Source organism: Trachinotus anak, unplaced genomic scaffold (assembly GCF_046630095.1).
Source record: "Trachinotus anak isolate AG129_WGS33_773 ecotype Australia unplaced genomic scaffold, CSIRO_AGI_Tana_v1 ptg000004l, whole genome shotgun sequence".
Taxonomy (NCBI): domain Eukaryota; kingdom Metazoa; phylum Chordata; class Actinopteri; order Carangiformes; family Carangidae; genus Trachinotus; species Trachinotus anak.
This window is the reverse complement of record NW_027273855.1, coordinates 23,757,726-23,775,584: the sequence shown is the minus strand read 5'-3', so window position 1 is coordinate 23,775,584 and position 17,859 is coordinate 23,757,726. Positions and strand designations below refer to the sequence as shown.

The 17,859-nt window shown below is 40.3% G+C and overlaps 3 protein-coding genes and 1 long non-coding RNA gene across 6 annotated transcripts; 2 read left to right on the top strand and 2 right to left on the bottom strand.

The window, feature by feature from the left end:
* Positions 1–2,396: 2,396 nt before the first annotated feature.
* Positions 2,397–5,733, top strand: LOC139621055 (trypsin). Its single transcript, XM_071477266.1, has 6 exons — positions 2,397–2,448; positions 2,894–2,963; positions 3,198–3,351; positions 3,552–3,690; positions 3,831–4,085; positions 4,802–5,733. Exons 2-6 carry the CDS (start codon positions 2,909–2,911, stop codon positions 4,955–4,957), a joined length of 759 nt encoding a protein of 252 aa, XP_071333367.1. The 5' UTR covers positions 2,397–2,448; positions 2,894–2,908; the 3' UTR covers positions 4,958–5,733.
* Positions 2,841–6,539, bottom strand: LOC139621056 (uncharacterized). Of its 3 annotated transcripts, none has more exons than XR_011690923.1 (4): positions 6,209–6,539; positions 3,528–3,588; positions 3,189–3,364; positions 2,841–3,033 (listed from the first exon to the last, which is right to left on the bottom strand). It is a non-coding gene; the product is annotated as an uncharacterized lncRNA (long non-coding RNA). The 3 variants fall into 3 exon arrangements; XR_011690924.1 differs by having other exon boundaries at positions 6,287–6,539; XR_011690922.1 differs by lacking the exon at positions 3,528–3,588.
* Positions 6,540–6,700: 161 nt separating this feature from the next.
* Positions 6,701–13,089, top strand: pink1 (PTEN induced kinase 1). Its single transcript, XM_071477263.1, has 8 exons — positions 6,701–7,197; positions 8,220–8,495; positions 8,603–8,706; positions 8,802–8,984; positions 9,718–9,881; positions 9,982–10,109; positions 10,512–10,742; positions 11,466–13,089. Exons 1-8 carry the CDS (start codon positions 6,841–6,843, stop codon positions 11,748–11,750), a joined length of 1,728 nt encoding a protein of 575 aa, XP_071333364.1. The 5' UTR covers positions 6,701–6,840; the 3' UTR covers positions 11,751–13,089.
* A 514-nt stretch (positions 13,090–13,603) lies between these two features.
* Positions 13,604–16,640, bottom strand: LOC139621053 (tubulin alpha-1B chain). The gene is made up of 4 exons (XM_071477264.1): positions 16,385–16,640; positions 15,100–15,322; positions 14,863–15,011; positions 13,604–14,747 (listed from the first exon to the last, which is right to left on the bottom strand). The coding sequence occupies exons 1-4, from the start codon at positions 16,385–16,387 to the stop codon at positions 13,767–13,769; spliced, it is 1,356 nt and encodes a 451-aa protein (XP_071333365.1). The 5' UTR covers positions 16,388–16,640; the 3' UTR covers positions 13,604–13,766.
* Between the last annotated feature and the right edge of the window lie 1,219 nt (positions 16,641–17,859).

The window sequence follows — 17,859 nt, the reverse complement described above, 5'->3', positions numbered from 1 at the left end:
ATTAAAGTCTTATAACTTATTTAACCCCGTAATTAGTACAAATTACATAGTTGTTGCTACTGTGATATTCCACTGCTCAGTCGCTCCAGGATGCTTATGCAAGGTTGTTGGTGAGGTGGTTTTATTCTTAGTCTATGGTACAGTCAGGAAGACAGTGGATTGTGCTCTTCAGATTAGGAGCAAGTTAAAGTATCTTATTCACAAGTGGGGTGGGTCCAGTGTAAGCAGTGAGGTGGGGGCTGACTGCTTATGATGTGTGCCGGCTGTCATGGTTGAGACAGAGGTGAGCCTGAAGCTGAGCAGATTTCACATTTCACATTTAAGAGGACCCAGCAGTGGTGATTCAGCAGCTGATCGAGGTGCCTCCTGGTACCTTACGTGCTCGTCACCTCCCTGTGGAGGTGCAGCACTCTGATTGGACGAGGCAGACACAGAACACGCTGGAAGGATCACGTATCCCACCTGCCCTGGGAAATGCCTCGGGTTCCCCTGGACATGCCTCTGTTACACTGCTGGGCCTGATGTAATATTAAATAACCCAACCTCTGATTTAAGTCAAGCAATATATAGTTAAAGGATGGATAAACAGGCCCAGAGTCTGATGAAACATTCATGTTCTTGATAGTTTGTCATTCTTTGCAAGAAACAGTTGGTACCCAGAACTCAGAAAGAATTAAGATAGATGTGACTCATTTGGTGAGTGCAGCACAGTGTGTGTATGCGTCATTTTCCATGTGTTATCGGTTATAAAATTAGGTTCAGTGTACATGAGGTAATATTGTGACACACTGCACATCCTGCAGCTTATTCCCTGTGCTGGGGTTAGATAACTATACTGGGAGCTCAGTGGTCTCAGTATCATCTTATTAAAAAGACATTCACTAAGTGATATTTAACAGAAAAAAAGGTGATAAGTGAAATACTTTAAAATAGATGAACAGACACTTAGCTACAGTAAATGATAGAATTTGTGTACAGTATAAGTTCAACTCGACAGATTTTTAAAAATATATAAACTGCTCAATTTATGTGAACTTAAAGGAAAAATCTACAGGTAGTTTACATTTGTATCTAGATTTCCCAATTTTTTCTAATTCTGTCAGCATCTGTTACTCAAAATCAGCTGCTTCAAATTCAACAAACCTGACTAATGTCTCTCCTTTTCTAACTTATTTCAAAACACATTTCTGAATCATGAGGATTTGCTGCTTTTCTCTGCTTTATATCATTCCAGACTGGATTTCTTTTTTGGGTTGGTCACAAAACAAGCAGCTGTAAAGACAACACCTTGTGATTTTTTTCACTGTGTTTTGACATTTCATGGATGAAACAATGAATCAAGAAAATATGTTTTAGCTTTAGGGTCTTTCTAAATAAGAGTTTTAGTAGCACTTGTGGTCATAGTTGTGTTAATAGCTGCATTATTATTATGAGTATTGAGTATATGAGTACTGATTACTACAGAATTTGTTTTATTACCAGGGTAGTATTAGTAGGTATTAGTTTTATTAGTCCCATTTGTACATTACTGAATATTTCATTTCCAATTTTAAATTTCAAAGCCATAGTTGTACAGTATCTGTGACTAACTGTGTGTTAAACCAGTGAGATACTGCACTAGTGTGTATAACCAAACCAGGGTGTGTAGTCAGTAGAACCATAGCCTTTGTATAGTTTATAGCCTATTGTAATGGAGAGAGCAAGCAGCACAGTTAGAGTCAGAGTTAGTCAGAGTAACCTGAGATTAATAAAGTGTTTGCAGGTTTTCTGCATGTTCCCAGACACCGTGTAATTCATATAGATTTAAAGTTAAGTCAGTAAAGATTTAATGGCTTTTCCCCTGGTGTTAATCTGTTCTTTCTAGAAACAGCACGTAGTGAACATCTCAGCATGTTGCAATGACTATATAATCATCATGGCCAACCACAAGCTGCCTCTAGTGACTTACTTCTTTAATTAAACTTAATTAAGATGTGTGTTGATTTGTAAATAAGACGCTTATTTAAATAATATACTCGATTATAATTTATATGTAAATATAAGTCAAAGCACAAAAACACTGTTGATTTTTCAGGTTTAATTCGATTTTTTATTATGTTGTCACAAAACAACAACATCATGATGACTTTTTCAAAGCAATTTTGATCACATCGACAAAGCTGTAAATATTTACTCTGTCTGTAACCGAGTGATGACTTTGTTCTCAGCCTAAATACCTTCATATCCCAAGGTGCAACAGACATAATACAAGAGAACGCCTCAGCTTTGTCATGTAGTAGGTCAGTCTCATTGTTGCAGTGTGAGATTGTCACGGTACAGAACAGGACGAAAAGATATTTTAAACAAAAGAACTGGGTAAGGATACAGTTACACTATAAAAGACAACAGGAGATCATCGGCCCCACCAGTTGGATGTAATCTGAAGGTTGCTGTGTTTGGACTTAACAGGTAAGTACAAGCTTTCTCTTCTTTCACATTTAACAGTCAGTATTTAGTAGCCTGTCACATATGCTAAAATTGCGTTAGAATAGTCACTTGAACGTTTATTTTCAAAATAAAAGCACGGTGATACAGTGGAGTATAATGATGAATCATTATTGATTTTATTTTAAGCAAGGCCCTTGAATTATGGCTCATTAAGAGACTGTTACCATTGGATTTTAGCCCTGAGCCCTGAGCTATTATAGGATGGAGTTGGGACATTTTGCACATTTAAAAGGCCATAAAGGTGCACATGTGTATTGAGGATTTGACTCTGCCATCATTTTTCAAAATGCATTCCCTTTTTTAAAAAGCCAACCAGATTTTATTGAGACTTTGTGAGCAATTCAATTAATTTACAAATTACATACTGTATAGAGAAGCTGCTTAAAGTGATATTTCTGCATTTCAGGTGATAAGTATAACTATGGGTTCACTACGAAGGTCTACCGTGCTGCTGCTTTTGACTTTCTCAGTATCAGGTAAGTTCCTCAATCTTTAAAATGTTCAGCTCCTGGTTAGACACTTAGAGGTACGGCATCCTGACAGGGCCTTTAATTGAACAACAGCAGAAAGGAGGGTTAAAACAGACACATTTATTAATTTTTCCACTTTCCAGTGTAGTACGCCACAGAATATTTTTCAAAATAGTTTTCAAAACAAAAACTATTATGATCTAAAAAGACTGACTCGCTGCCTGTTCTCACCATCCACAGAGGCGTTTGCAGCAAGGATCATTGGGGGTCAGGAGGTTGTGCCGTACTCCATCAAATATCAGGCATCCCTGCAGTCTGAGAGGGGCCAGCACTACTGTGGAGGAACCTTAGTGCACCCTCAGTGGGTGGTGTCTGCTGCCCACTGCTGGAGACCGTAAGTACTGACTCTAGATATTAGACAGAGGCACACAGGTACAGTAACGTAGACTGATGATGTTTCCAGAAGAGTTAAGATGTAATAATAGTTGACTGTGTTAATTTATAGTAAGGGCAGCAAAGATGTGAAATTGTACTTTGCAGTTTGCAGTTAGAGGGTAGATTCTTACGCACTTTATCTCTGCGTTTGGCCCCCAGGAGCAGCCTGATGAAGGTTGTGTTGAGTGAACACAGTCTGACCATGGTAGAAGGATTTGAACAGATCTTCAATGTCTCAAAAATATATGTCCACAACTATAACTACAAGACATTCAACAACGACATCATGCTCATTAAGGTAAGCAGAGGAACGGAAGCCTGAAATGATAGATACTGTACACGGGGCTCCTGACACATGCACACACTGCTGTTCTCTGTTGATGAGTGATGTGATTGCATCTCATAAATGTGCTGCTATAACTTTGGCTCCTGCCACAGCTGAGTGAGCCGGCACAGCTGAACGCCAACGTCCAGCCGGCCGATCTGCCTGATGAAAACACCCCTGAACTCCTCAATGACGTCTGCACGGTGAGCGGCTGGGGTGTGACAAAGATTTACAGTTTCTACCTCTCCCCTGTGCTGCGTGCCGTGGACGTGAGAATACAACATTTGTGCAGCTATTACTACTGGGGCAGGATCACCTCAAACATGCTGTGTGCTGGATCTCGACTGGGTGGAAAAGATTCCTGCCAGGTACAGGAAGATTTATCGTTTTCCTTTTTTATTTTTCATGCATATGTTGTATGCTGTAATCAGTACATAATGAGGTAGCATAATGCTGGCCGGTACAGTGCAAACCACTTTTAACATTAATTCCCTCCTTTTAGTTATCGCTGTCCATGCCCATAGGCTATTCTTTTTTAGGAGTGAGTATGAAACAGATGAACAACACAAAAAAGTCTAAGGCTATGCAAGTGGTTCTGTGAGGCTGTATTTTGGCACAGTGGTTCTTTGAGTATGAATTTATATGCACAATTTCATGGCGGTCCATCCAACAGTTGTTTTCACTAAAAACCAAAAATGTAAACCTCTTGGCACTGCAGCAAAAGTCCTGGGGTCTCAGTAGGATTAATTCAGTCTGGACCAAATTGGTGGACCAACCAACAGCCCAACAGTGCCATCCCAAGAGCTGTGTCACTAGCAGGACTAAAAGTAGCCTTTTGGCTTAGTTTATTAATATAAACAATATGAAGAATGCTTGTTAAATGATCTATCTATCTCTCTATCTGTAAAGAAGTAAAGGTGACACAAGTTTCAAAGTACCATGGTGTGTAAATAAAGACTATATAACTATATAATGCACAGTTAATACTGAAAACTAGAGTAAGGCTGAAATTGAAAAAAAAAAAAACTTCATCATATCAAAACGTGTTTGTTCATCATCTCTAATTTGTCTCGGTGATCTACAGGGTGACTCTGGAGGTCCCCTTATCTGCAACGGCAAGTTCGAGGGCATTGTCTCCTGGGGTATCAGCTGTGCAAACCCGTACTTCCCTGGAGTTTACACCAAAGTGAGGAACTACGTCCAGTGGATCAAATGGATAATCGACAATGACACACCATAAACAGTCTCCATGAGCCCTGATGAGCAGACTGCAGAGATCAATCATTCAATTTGAAACAAGCTCACACTGATTCATGACATTATTTTCAATGGCTTTTTTCTATTACTAATAATATTATTTGGGTTTTTTTTTTTGGTTTTTTTTTAGAGTACTAAATGTCAACTTTACACACTTAGTTTATTTGCCATTTATAATGTTGAGGTCTGCTATATAGCTCCAGAGTCATTAGTTGTTTCTTGGTAAAAAGGTTTTGTGGAAACATGTTAATATGCTAATAATTCTGTGTTTATTATTCATTCATTGCTCTGAAATGAGATACAGAAATAAACCCCGTAGTAGTAGGAATAGTAGTAGGAGTAGCAAAGATGTTAATGCTGCAATATGGTAAAAATCAATAATAATAATGAGCTCTATTTATCAATATTTTTTTATTGCCACATTGAATCAAAAGACTATATTTTATGTGAAAGTGGTTGCTGAAGTGGTGGTCGCACACCTTTCTCATTATATTTAGTCATTTAATACATTGTAAATAAAAGAATATTCACTGACACAGCTTTAGGGGCATTATACCAAAGCACTGGGTCTGTACACTGAATAGTGAAACTTTCCTAATGTCACCTCGAGCACTGAATGAATGAATAAAACATCCACAGCGACAATAAAGATGAGTTCTTTCTTTTATATGTTGGATGTCTGTATGTGCTTTGAGCAATCTCTTTCCCTGCTTTTACAAAAATTAAAAAAGCCAATAAATTTGATTCTAACAAACTGTATCAGCAGCATCTGTTTAAAAAACTAACGAGGAAGACAACTGGATCAAAAGTCTTCCTCAACAAAAGAGGTTATCTGGCGTCCTTGGAGCAAGTCAAGAATAAGAGCAGCCCCCTATGGCAAAGGATGGAACTATCTTCATCAGGAAATCACTGAATTTAATGAGCACATGCATGTATGTGTTCATGCACAACATAAATTATATGATACTTCTATAATGCTGCTGTATTTTTGATGATACATTTCTAGTCTTTTGGAAACAAGTCAAAGGTCAAACTGGTGAGCTCTGCTGTTGATGTCAGTTAGTTGCTATGACCCTAAACTCAGATTTGTATTGTGATGTGATTTACTGTTAAGGTAAGTGCAGCCCCAATCTGATCACAGCAAAGGATTATACCAGTGTGCAATTTTTCCTTTTTAAACTACAAGTGACAATAACTTTTCATATTTGTTTCCCATTTTAAAGAGGATGCTAACCTCTTAAAGAATTGATAGAATCCAGGCATTGCTCTACATCCTTGTCCATATGGTATGAAAATCAATCCGCAGACTCACAAGTGGGTTGACCACACTCAGCCGCCAGGAAGAAATAAGGCCACATCTTCTCTGAATCCTTAAGTCACTGTAACCTGTTGTTTTCACACCGCAGTTTAAAGCTATAAAAATGCTGTCAGTATACCATCCCAGCAGATCTCTCAGGACACAAGGTGGAAATTTCCTCCATGTGCCTATAGAGCACTTTTTAAATCATTTTCAGTATCTATGCATCTTATGAATGGAACAGATCTTAGACTTTCTTTAACACTGTGTTATTTTAAATCAAAACAAAATACTTATAATCGTATAACCATTTTTTTTTCTATTGTTTTATTCTGTTTTAACTTTGTGTGAAATGATGATATAGCATACAAATAAGCTTGAACTTATATTTCTTTGTACAGTAACAGAATAGACATGAGAGAGTAAGTAGGTCGGCTGTCATTCTCGCGCATGCTCAGTAGCAGTTGTTTTGTTTACATCGCAGTGTCCTTCCCTGTCAGAGGAAGTTCAAGTGTGGCCTGCGCTAGCCGGACTCTACAAACAGCATAAATTACCTCTGTGGGTAAATTATGTCTGTGAAACACGCCATTAGCCGGGGGCTGGAGTTGGGCCGCTCGGTCTTCCAGGTGGGTCTCCTCAAAGCCGGCGGCCGACTCGCAGCAAAGCTCCGAGCTGACCGTCTCCGTGTAGGCCCGTCGGTCCGCACCGCTCAGCCTCAGGCTTTCCTGCCGTCTCGGTACCGCTACTACCGCACCTCTCTGCGGGGCCTGGCAGCCCAGCTCCAGTCCGCCGGCTTCAGGAGGAGGCTCACCGGCGGGTCCCCGAGAAACCGGGCCGTGTTTCTGGCTTTCGGTCTCGGCGTGGGGCTCATCGAACAGCAGCTTGAGGATGACAGACAGAGTGCGGCGACATGTCAGGAGATCCAGGTATCCGACATAAATTATTATAATTATTATAATATAAAGTCCTGTACTTAAATACAGTTTTGTGGTACTTGTACTTAACTTGAGAACCCTCATTTTTTGCCATTATATACTTCCACAACACTAAATTTCATATTGTACTTTTTATTCCATTGGCTGTATTTATCTGACAGTTAGTTACTTCATGCTAATTAACTTATTACACACAAAACACATCAGTTTATAACATGATAACTACCCAACAGTGTAAAAAGGAGTTCAAATTATATCCAAATACACCAATACAACGCTAAATTGCTGCTTACATGTTATAACATCAGTAGTAATAATACAATTATGTCAGGTATTTACTAACATTTTGTCTAATAATTGTTCTACTTTGTATATTTTGCTGGTAAAACGTGTGTACTTTTACCTATAAATATTTTAAAACAAGACACTTCTTATGATCTACTTGTTTTATAATGCAGCATAAATACTTTTACTCAAGTAAAGGATTTGATCCCTGTTTCCACCACTAGCAAAGTATTATTTTATAATAACAAGAACTTCGTTGAGAACTGTTCTAATAATAAAAGTTTGCTTTTATTTGCTTTATCCACTGGCTTTACACAAATCCTGTCTGTTTTCTTCTTATAGCTAATAGGATGACATCTTTGTAGTCGTTGCCTCTTGGTTAAGCTTGCTAAAAGAAAAAAGAAATGATGAATTTGGCAGTACAGACATGTCAGTCAAATAAGCCAGATTCATTGCTGATATGACAAATCTACAGCTATGTTATAATGTGTTATTATATATTTATAACTAAGTTATTAAGTGTTAAGAAATATTTCTGGATTAAAGTTCTCAAAACTATAGGAATGAAAAAAAATGACACTTAATGACCTTAATGACAATTAGGGAAACTTTTAAAAACAATATAAAAAATGAATAAATAGATAAATAATAAAAAGCCAAAAAATGATATATGTGATAATCACTCTGATACCTTTCTCATCTTATAAAACAATTATCCCAATCTGCAGGCTGTGTTCAGGAAGAAAAAGTTCCAGAGCCCTCTCAAGCCATTCACCTCTGGATATAAACTGGAGGATTACATTATTGGGAACCAGATCGGGAAAGGCTCCAATGCAGCTGTGTACGAGGCTGCAGCTCAGTTTGCCCCTCCAAAGGAAAGAGACAGTAAGTGCTCCCTTGTGCAGCTGAAAGAGGATGAAGAGGAAGGAGAGAAGCCTTGCTCTCTGACTTGCTGCTCGCTAAGAAACTTCCCTCTGGCTATCAAGATGATGTGGAACTTTGGGGTAGGTATCCTACAACAGATCTGATTCACAGAGATTTCATTTTTAGGTTTCAGGTCTCTGTGGGAAAACTGGCTCACATCAGTACTGACTGGTTCATTTGTTTGCAGGCAGGTTCATCGAGTGAGGCTATATTAAAATCCATGTCACAGGAGCTGGTGCCTGCAGGCCCCCTGGCCTTAAAGCAGGAAAAAGAACAAATTACTCTGGATGGGTAAGAATTCTCTTTTTTTTCAGTGCTGTAGCGATAAACACAGTGTAGGAAAGGTGTTCATGAGTGGCTGTGATCCCATCTCTTTCTACATTCAGAGAGTTTGGAGTCCTGCCAAAAAGAGTGTCAGCGCACCCCAATGTGATCAGAGTGTACCGGGCTTTCACCGCAGATGTTCCACTGCTGCCAGGTGCCCAGGAAGAGTATCCAGATGTGCTGCCAGCCAGGCTCAACCCTGACGGCCTGGGCAACAATCGCACTCTTTTCCTGGTCATGAAGAAGTAAGACCTGCAACCAAATCTCATACAGGATGACAATTATAGTGCTTCTAAATCAGATGACACTAGCTTTATTTTTAAAATATTATCAAGATTTTAGTCCTGGTTGATTTGGTGACATCCATAGTTATTGAAGGTAACAGCAAGAGCGTTTTAAATTCTGGGAGCAGCAAACACTTCTTGTATTTGAATTTAAGCCAAACGAATTCATGTTGTTTTAACAAAGAAGTGAGTCAATAAATGTCTTTTCCCATCATGTCACGAGAAATTTCAATGTAATTTCATGTTGCTTATGGCACAAGTATTTTTCGACACATCAGCAGAGCACAGTGGAAGTTGTTGGTATCATGCTGAGGAGCTGGAGGTGTTCAGCCTGCTGCTCTTCACTGAGGCTGCTCCTTCATGCTCCATGCATCCTGCAATATTTAAAACTGATCTACTGTCAAAAAATGTCTAGAACGACACTAGTCTTATTTTGTAGATGCATTTTGATGAACAATAACTTTCAGTGCTTTACAACACCTGGGATTTCCTGTGAATCCCTTGTGCGTGTGATTTGAATCCTGATTCTACCACTATAAATGGAAACTACTTTGTGGAGAGGTAATGACAGAATGTTAATTCATTCATTAACTGTTGCAGAGAAAATGCCGACATAAATAGTATTAAAAACCGTGAGGGTGATAACTTTAAGAAAACCAGAAAATAAACCAGCCTGTCTTCCTCCGTACCTCAGCTATCAATGCACGCTGCGACAGTACCTGGAAGTGTCCACACCGGGCCGCAGGCAGGGCTCTCTGATGGTGCTGCAGCTCCTTGAGGGGGTGGACCATCTGTGCAGACAGGGCATCGCTCACAGAGATCTCAAATCAGACAACGTGCTGCTGGAATTTGACTCAGGTGAAATGAATGACATTAGTAAGAGACCAAATCAAACAAAAATGCAGATTATGTCAATTTGAGATTTGATTCTATCAGTCAAAATTTTGCTTTCATGCAGATGGCTGCCCTCGTTTGGTGATTACCGACTTTGGCTGCTGCCTGGCTCAGAGTGACTCCAGTCTACAGCTGCCCTTTAACAGCATGTGGGTCAACAGAGGAGGGAATGCGTCACTTATGGCGCCTGAGGTAGGCTTAAGTAGCTCTTCACTGTTACATAAAAGAAGAATGTCCAACAGTTGCTGAGTCATCTCTTATTGGCCCCTATACACACACAGATAAATAAAATAATTTGCATTATTATGTGTTTCCACATGTTTTAGCTGTCATATATCCTAAGGAATAAACAAGGAACTTTCCAAAAGGGATATGGGATTTTGGGGATGATATAACTGACAGTCACCAATACATGTGTCATGAAATTGTTACCTGTATAATTATAACCAGAGGGGGCAGTAGCTCAGATTGCAGTTAAAGATATAATGGACTGAGTAGTCATGATAAATACAGATTCACACAAATAGAAGTTTCACAATTAACCATAACTATCGTTATATATTTATTAATTTTCCGTGATATGTTTGCCCACAGGTGGCCACTGCAGTTCCAGGAAGCGGTGTGGTGATTGACTACAGCAAAGCAGATGCCTGGGCTGTGGGTGCCATCTCCTACGAGATATTCGGCCAGCGTAACCCGTTCTATCGAGCAGTGGGACTGGAGAGCCGGAGTTACCAGGAAAAGCAGCTTCCTGTTCTGCCCTCCACTGTTCCAGCTGATGTGCAGTTAGTGATCCGACTACTCCTCAGGAGGAGCCCAAGCAAGGTAGAGTGGCGGTTGTGGGGGATTTGTTTGGACCCTGTGTGCTCAGTCAGTGATTGATATGATTCACCTGAGTGCCTACACTTCCTGGAAAACTCTTAAAATCACATTATCTAAGCAATTTGAAATGCTGTAATCGAAGCAGTGTCTATTTCTCTCTTTCTGGTGAGAAGCTACACTGGTTTTGGTCATGTTCAGCCCAATTTAATCACTATTAATGGATATGAAAACATCTTAGACCTTCATTCATTGATTCATTCTTTTTTTAGCCACTTGGGGGCAGTGCAACATGCTAAACACAACACTGATCTGCAGAATTATTTTCTTATAAAGTTGATATGGTGATTGTGTTAGCAAATAGTTGCCTATTTAAACACCTGGCATATAAACATTAGTATTTATCTGTTAAGATAGGTAGTACTTTATTGATTGTAATGGGAAATTGCAGCATTACAGCAACAGCCAAGATACACAGAAATCACAAATGAAACCAAAACAGTGAGCTTAAAAATGATAAAACAGTCTGCAAAGAGGAGAAATGACAATTCTTTGTGGGCTTACGGCTATAAGTAGCTTCTGTTATATTGCATTTTGCTGATTGTGAATATGAGCACAGGCTCATTCAAAATAAAATCAGTAATGTTATTCCTCTATATCTTCCTGTTGTAAATTGTTGTGCAACTCTTTGATACAACACTACACAGTGATGTTTTTCTTACTCTGCAGCGCCCCAGTGCCCGTGTCGCAGCTAATATGCTTCATCTCAGCCTTTGGGGAATGAAGGCCCTGGCCAATCAGGACAGTGCGGGCATGAGAAAGCTGGCTGATTGGCTGCTGTGCCAGTCTGCTGTGGTTCTCCTGAAGGGCTGCAGTGGACCCAGTGGGAACAGGGTGGAGGCAGAGCTACAGAGGAGCTTTCTGTCTAACCTGGACCTGGAGGACCTGCGCACGGCTGTGGGCTTCCTGCTGTATGGACGAGAGCAGCGTCAGGCCTGCATACTGTCTGCATAGATACACTCAAACACATAACTTTGAGTTCTTCACATGAATACACTGGGAGGCTAGAGGCTAAACCTGCTTTCATATTCAGTAAAACAATTATACTTGTAACATTTTGAGTTTGAGCCTTTACATCTAATGGCTCCATAGAGGAGCAAAACACTGACTGTCAGTGTATTACAGCATTTATTGTGAATTGTCAAATGGTGTAATTCGCCTTTTTGAGATTCCTGGTCCACCCTTACCCAGTGCTGTGTACTGCTGCTACAGACGCTAATCTGCATTTCCCAGAATGAGTTCTCACAAAATCTATGAACTTGTTTCTCTCAGCATCACTACACCATCAGCAGGAGATTAACAAAGTCTTACTAGTGCCCCTAATGCAAAATGCAGCCTGACTTCTGGCTGCAGTGCATCGTGGACAATAGAGGCTACTGTAGTTGGAGAAGTAAGCCTGGCATCCCTATGTTTTCTTAATTAAATATCTATATGTCTGAAATATAATATAATATCAGAAATGCAAGGTGCCACTGGCTACTGGTAATTCTGCTATAAGAGTGAATGTTTTCTTTATAAGCTCTAATGCACTTTTTAAATATTTGCTAGACCCCACACATTTTGTTACCTGTGTGTCTGATGAAAATTAACCTTTGTAGAAGTTATGGACTTATAAAGGTGAAGGTCAATGCAGATGTTTTAAATTAAACTGACAATACACTGTACTTGTTGTTAGACTCTACTGTGTAGGGTGACATTAAGTATTACATATTCACAGGTAACACGCGGCAGGTAAACTGCTTGTTTGTCCATCACCCTGTCATCAAACAACTGGTTTCCAGTGGGTGTCTGTGTGAGGTTTCCAGTCAAACCATCACTTATGCTCCTACTCTGCTCAATGTATTGCATGTAAAAACCTCCCCATCGTGTTACTACTTAGTAATCACAATGACGACGATGGATAGGGTGGATCATGCAGGGTATTGACCGACCTCATGGATGGTAATTTGTGTTTAGTCCCATGGTTTGCACTTTATGTCCATGCTTGCACTTGCTCAGAGCCTATGGTACAGCTTACTGGTGTTTGTTTGCTGCTAGCTTATGTATGAAATTATATTCTGCTAAATTGATTTGAACGATTTGAATAGAGTAATTTAACCTTTCAAACTTCACTTTCATCTGTTATCAAGTCTACAATTTCAGCATCTTTAAATTTCACATAATCACGTGCTCAATTAGGGATACAAGATAAAGAGTGTGTAAAATGTTTTCATACTAAAGATGGTGAGAAATATTTTGGATATATGTAGATTTTTCTGCCGTGTTTCAGAATAAAGGTATCTCTCTGAAAAGAGCTCTGAATTGATTGTACAAATCATTCCTCTTGTGTATTGACCTCTCTTCTTGTTTCAAAATTTCTGCAAGTTCAGTGAATTTGAATTTGTAGTCAGAGTTGATTACATACACAGTAAGACAACCTAGCAACAAATTACAGGCTTGAATTTTAATATACATAATATACATAATATACAAGATTTAATATACATAAATCTTGAATATTGAAGCCACTGATTTAATGTGCTGACTAGTTTTTAATTACAAATACTTAAAAAAAAGGTAGAATCTCAAACATAGTGAGTTCTGTATGTATTCTGCAAAACTTGACATGTCGTGTATGATGTTTATTGATTTACAGATATTTCTCAAACTTATTTTTACAGTTTTCTTGTCTGATGACATCTGAGGGCTAGATAGGATTTAGTAATTCAATGTTATGCTAGAGAAATTACCTGCAACTAATGGCTCATTTGTCAGCATTCACCAAAACATTAAGTAAAAAAAGGTTTCATAAATGACACACAAACAGCTTTATGTTACAGGAACTTTATTTAGGACAGAGTCATACCGGTATTTTTATGATTTTACTCTGAATGTGGTTTAATTGGTAATTAAGACAAACATTTCTGTTTGGAATGTATTTAGGAACACACTGGTCGATTGTTTCCTCTTTAACTGTCCTTACTGTCCCTTTTAATATTCCTCTCCTTCCTCCTCTCCCTCACCCTCAATAGAGTCGACTCCGACCTCCTCATAATCCTTCTCCAGAGCTGCCATGTCCTCTCTGGCCTCGGAGAACTCTCCCTCCTCCATACCCTCACCCACATACCAGTGAACGAAGGCACGCTTAGCGTACATCAGGTCGAACTTGTGGTCAAGCCGAGCCCAGGCCTCTGCAATAGCAGTGGTGTTGCTCAGCATGCACACAGCCCTCTGGACCTTGGCCAGGTCTCCACCAGGAACCACAGTGGGAGGCTGGTAGTTGATGCCAACCTTGAAACCAGTGGGACACCAGTCCACAAACTGGATGGAGCGCTTGGTTTTGATGGTGGCGATGGCAGCGTTGACATCTTTGGGCACCACATCACCACGGTACAACAGGCAGCAAGCCATGTATTTACCGTGGCGAGGGTCACATTTCACCATCTGATTGGCTGGCTCGAAGCAGGCGTTTGTGATCTCGGCCACTGAGAGCTGCTCATGGTACGCCTTCTCAGCAGAGATGACTGGGGCGTAGGTGGCCAGAGGGAAGTGGATACGGGGGTATGGCACCAAGTTGGTCTGGAACTCTGTCAGATCAACATTGAGGGCACCATCGAAACGAAGGGAAGCAGTGATGGAGGACACAATCTGACTGATCAACCTGTTCAGGTTGGTGTAGGTAGGACGCTCGATATCGAGGTTCCTACGGCAGATATCGTAGATGGCCTCGTTATCTACCATGAAGGCACAGTCAGAGTGCTCTAGGGTGGTGTGGGTGGTCAGGATGGAGTTGTAGGGCTCCACCACAGCGGTGGACACCTGGGGAGCTGGGTAGATGGAGAACTCCAGCTTGGACTTCTTGCCGTAGTCGACGGACAGACGCTCCATCAGCAGGGAGGTGAAACCAGAGCCGGTGCCACCTCCGAAGCTGTGGAAAACCAGGAAGCCCTGAAGGCCAGTGCACTGGTCAGCCTGAGGACAGAGAGGGAGACACACTGATCAAACACACGAGATACAGTCTTAGGGTTTACTTTGATATTTTGAGTCAAATTTAGAAATGAACTCCTCCTGGTATGAAGCTACCCACCAGTTTGCGGATCCTGTCCAGCACCAGGTCAATGATCTCTTTGCCGATGGTGTAGTGTCCACGGGCGTAGTTGTTGGCAGCATCCTCCTTACCAGTGATCAGCTGCTCAGGGTGGAACAGCTGGCGGTAGGTCCCAGTGCGCACCTCATCTGCAGAGACAGATTCAGTCACAAATGATGAAGTTTGACCAAATGAAATCAACATGGAACCATGATATCTATATCTCTGTGGGTTTACCGATGACAGTGGGCTCCAGGTCGACAAACACAGCTCTGGGGACGTGCTTTCCAGCTCCAGTCTCACTGAAGAAGGTGTTGAAGGAATCGTCTCCTCCACCGATGGCTTTGTCACTGGGCATCTGCCCGTCCGGCTGGATCCCATGTTCCAGGCAATAAAGCTCCCAGCAGGCATTGCCAATCTGGACACCAGCCTGACCAACATGGATGGAAATGCACTCACGCTGGGGGATGAAGAGTAAGAAGATTTGGATTAAGATGCATTTCTGACATAGAGAACAGACTGAAGGAAGGAAACACATGCAAACCTGAAACAATAAGGCCTTTCAAACTTTGATGCCAGGTTCTTTAAAAACAGAAGGTGCTTTTTAAGATAACCTAAAGTCATTATTGGCACAACTGTTATTTTGTCTGTCAGAAGTGAGCACAAACTGTATCAGCTCATTCTCTCCACCCTGCATGAAAGAGCCTCTACTATTTACATCGTTTATTTTCTGTGAGAACATGTCTAACTGAAGTTGAGTCCGTCATTTATTTCGCTGTGGCCAGGCCATGTTCTGCTGCGACATAAGACTGTGCCTACTGCGCATGGGATTACTGAAGGCAGAGAGGATTATCTAGGTCAGACATGTTGCAGTGTGCTGTCTCTTTAAAAGAGCCACATTAAAATCATGCACCGAGGTTATGTGCAATTACATTTCTTCTTTATTATAGCTATATTTTTTATGGTAAATAGAAATATTATAGGTGCCTTGCTTGTATGTAACACATAAAGACAGTCAGAGAGATTTATCATTTCACATAAAATGATCACTGAATTGATGGCCACTGAACTGATTTAATATAAATGTATATAAACATTTATGTACATAAATGTGCATAAAGAAGCAGAAAATCCAGTATTTACTAGTGACTAGTTACACAGTTAGTGTGAAGCCAGTGGTCAAGCATTGGTATCTAAGCTGATTTAGATGAGTTATGTGGGAAGAGGATTAGGTGTTTGCAGAGCAGGAATGTGTCAGACTAGATTGCAAAAACTAAAAAAAACACTCCCTTATTGATAACTATATAAATTATAACTGTATGTCTGACTGTAGGAATTTTAACAATGGATTTACATCCATACAGGCTAAAGAAAACACCAAGACTAGAAATGGTAAGGTTGGAGTAATATCATAGAAACGACCTCCTCCCCCCTCCTCTTCCTTCTTAATATGGATTAGATGCATTTAGAAACAAAAGACGAAGACATAAATGTTAGAAATCAAATGTGATGTCGTACTTACCATGACGACTTGTCGATATTATGCAATGTAATGAGACAAGTCTGGGGAGTGTTTGCGTCTGAGGTGCGCGGCGGCTGGAGCTGGTCTGATGACGCACCTCTCTGCCTCCTGAGGATGGCAGGTGAAGTGCGCAAAAACCTCCCCGTCTGCCGCAGTAACTGTTTCCCATCCAGAGCCTGAACTCCCCCGAATCTCATCAGGACGATATGTTGATTCATTATTATTTAGTCTGTTTTACAGGGTCTTGGGTCTGGATCCTTTGTTTGGTATTGTGCCTTTTTAAATTGGCTTGTTGCCTACATTTTTTTTCCTGTTCCCTTTCAACAAACGTGATTTACACATATTCATAACATATATACACACATATTTTAATATCAGTTGCAAGGTGGGAATTGTTTCATTCAAATGAATATTGTGAATGACATGTCACAGGCTGTGTAGCCTCCTCATCTTTAAATTGTATTGATGATCCCTGAGTGAGAGAAATGCAAAAAGGTAACAACCTCCCCCAGTCTCCATGTCCAACAAGACACAGGATGTTAGGAGCTGATGAGGAAACACTTTCAGTAGAAGAGCCAACTCCGTGTCACCACAACGCACGGGGCTCCTTCTGCAGCAAGTATCTTTTCATTTCGGGGAAACTTGAACGCAACACGCTCTTTTATTACCGTAGCTGTTACACAGCGGCGACAAACTTTCTCTCTCTGCAGCGACAGAGGTTTTTTTTTTTGTTTTTTTTTTTGCATGAATCCCAACAGAAAGTGCTCAGGGAAACGCTTCAATGTGCAGATCCCACCATGGAGCGGACCCTCCTCGCAGCTGCTGTGTCTGAGTGTGGGCCTGTTGCTGCCTTCATCATACATCCCTCTTAAATTACACCTCCGTTTAATTTGTGGTGACAGTATATCATCCATTTCCACAGTTTCACCAGCATTGAGATATTATTTTCAAATGATGAACTGAAACTGCAGTTGAGCTCATAAGGAGAACAGATTCAGGTACACAAGCGCTTAATGGTTAATCAGTGGGGATGTAAGTATGAATGGAAATATTAAAACCTCTGTTAAGCATCAATCATTCACTTATCATGATGCTGAATCTCACCATTCAGTGTTATAGTTAGGAATATCAGCACTGATGCATTTATCTAAGCAGCATTTTGATTGTGAAGCTAATTTGAACAGCTCTCTATAATGCTGGGTTGTTTCATCTATAACAGTGCCTCATATTTTATAAACTGACCATATGCTTTGTGTGTAAAATCTTCATCTGAAATGTTATTAACCACAGCTGCCATATACATGTCATACAGTATAATTACAAGATGAAGTACTCAAGTAAAGGGACATTTTTATTTTATTTCATGTTTTAATCAATAAAGCATTTGATTACAACCATGATGAGTGCAGTGGTGAAGACCAACTGAATCATCTGACAGTGCCAGATATCATTTACGCTCACTTGAAAAAGAAATC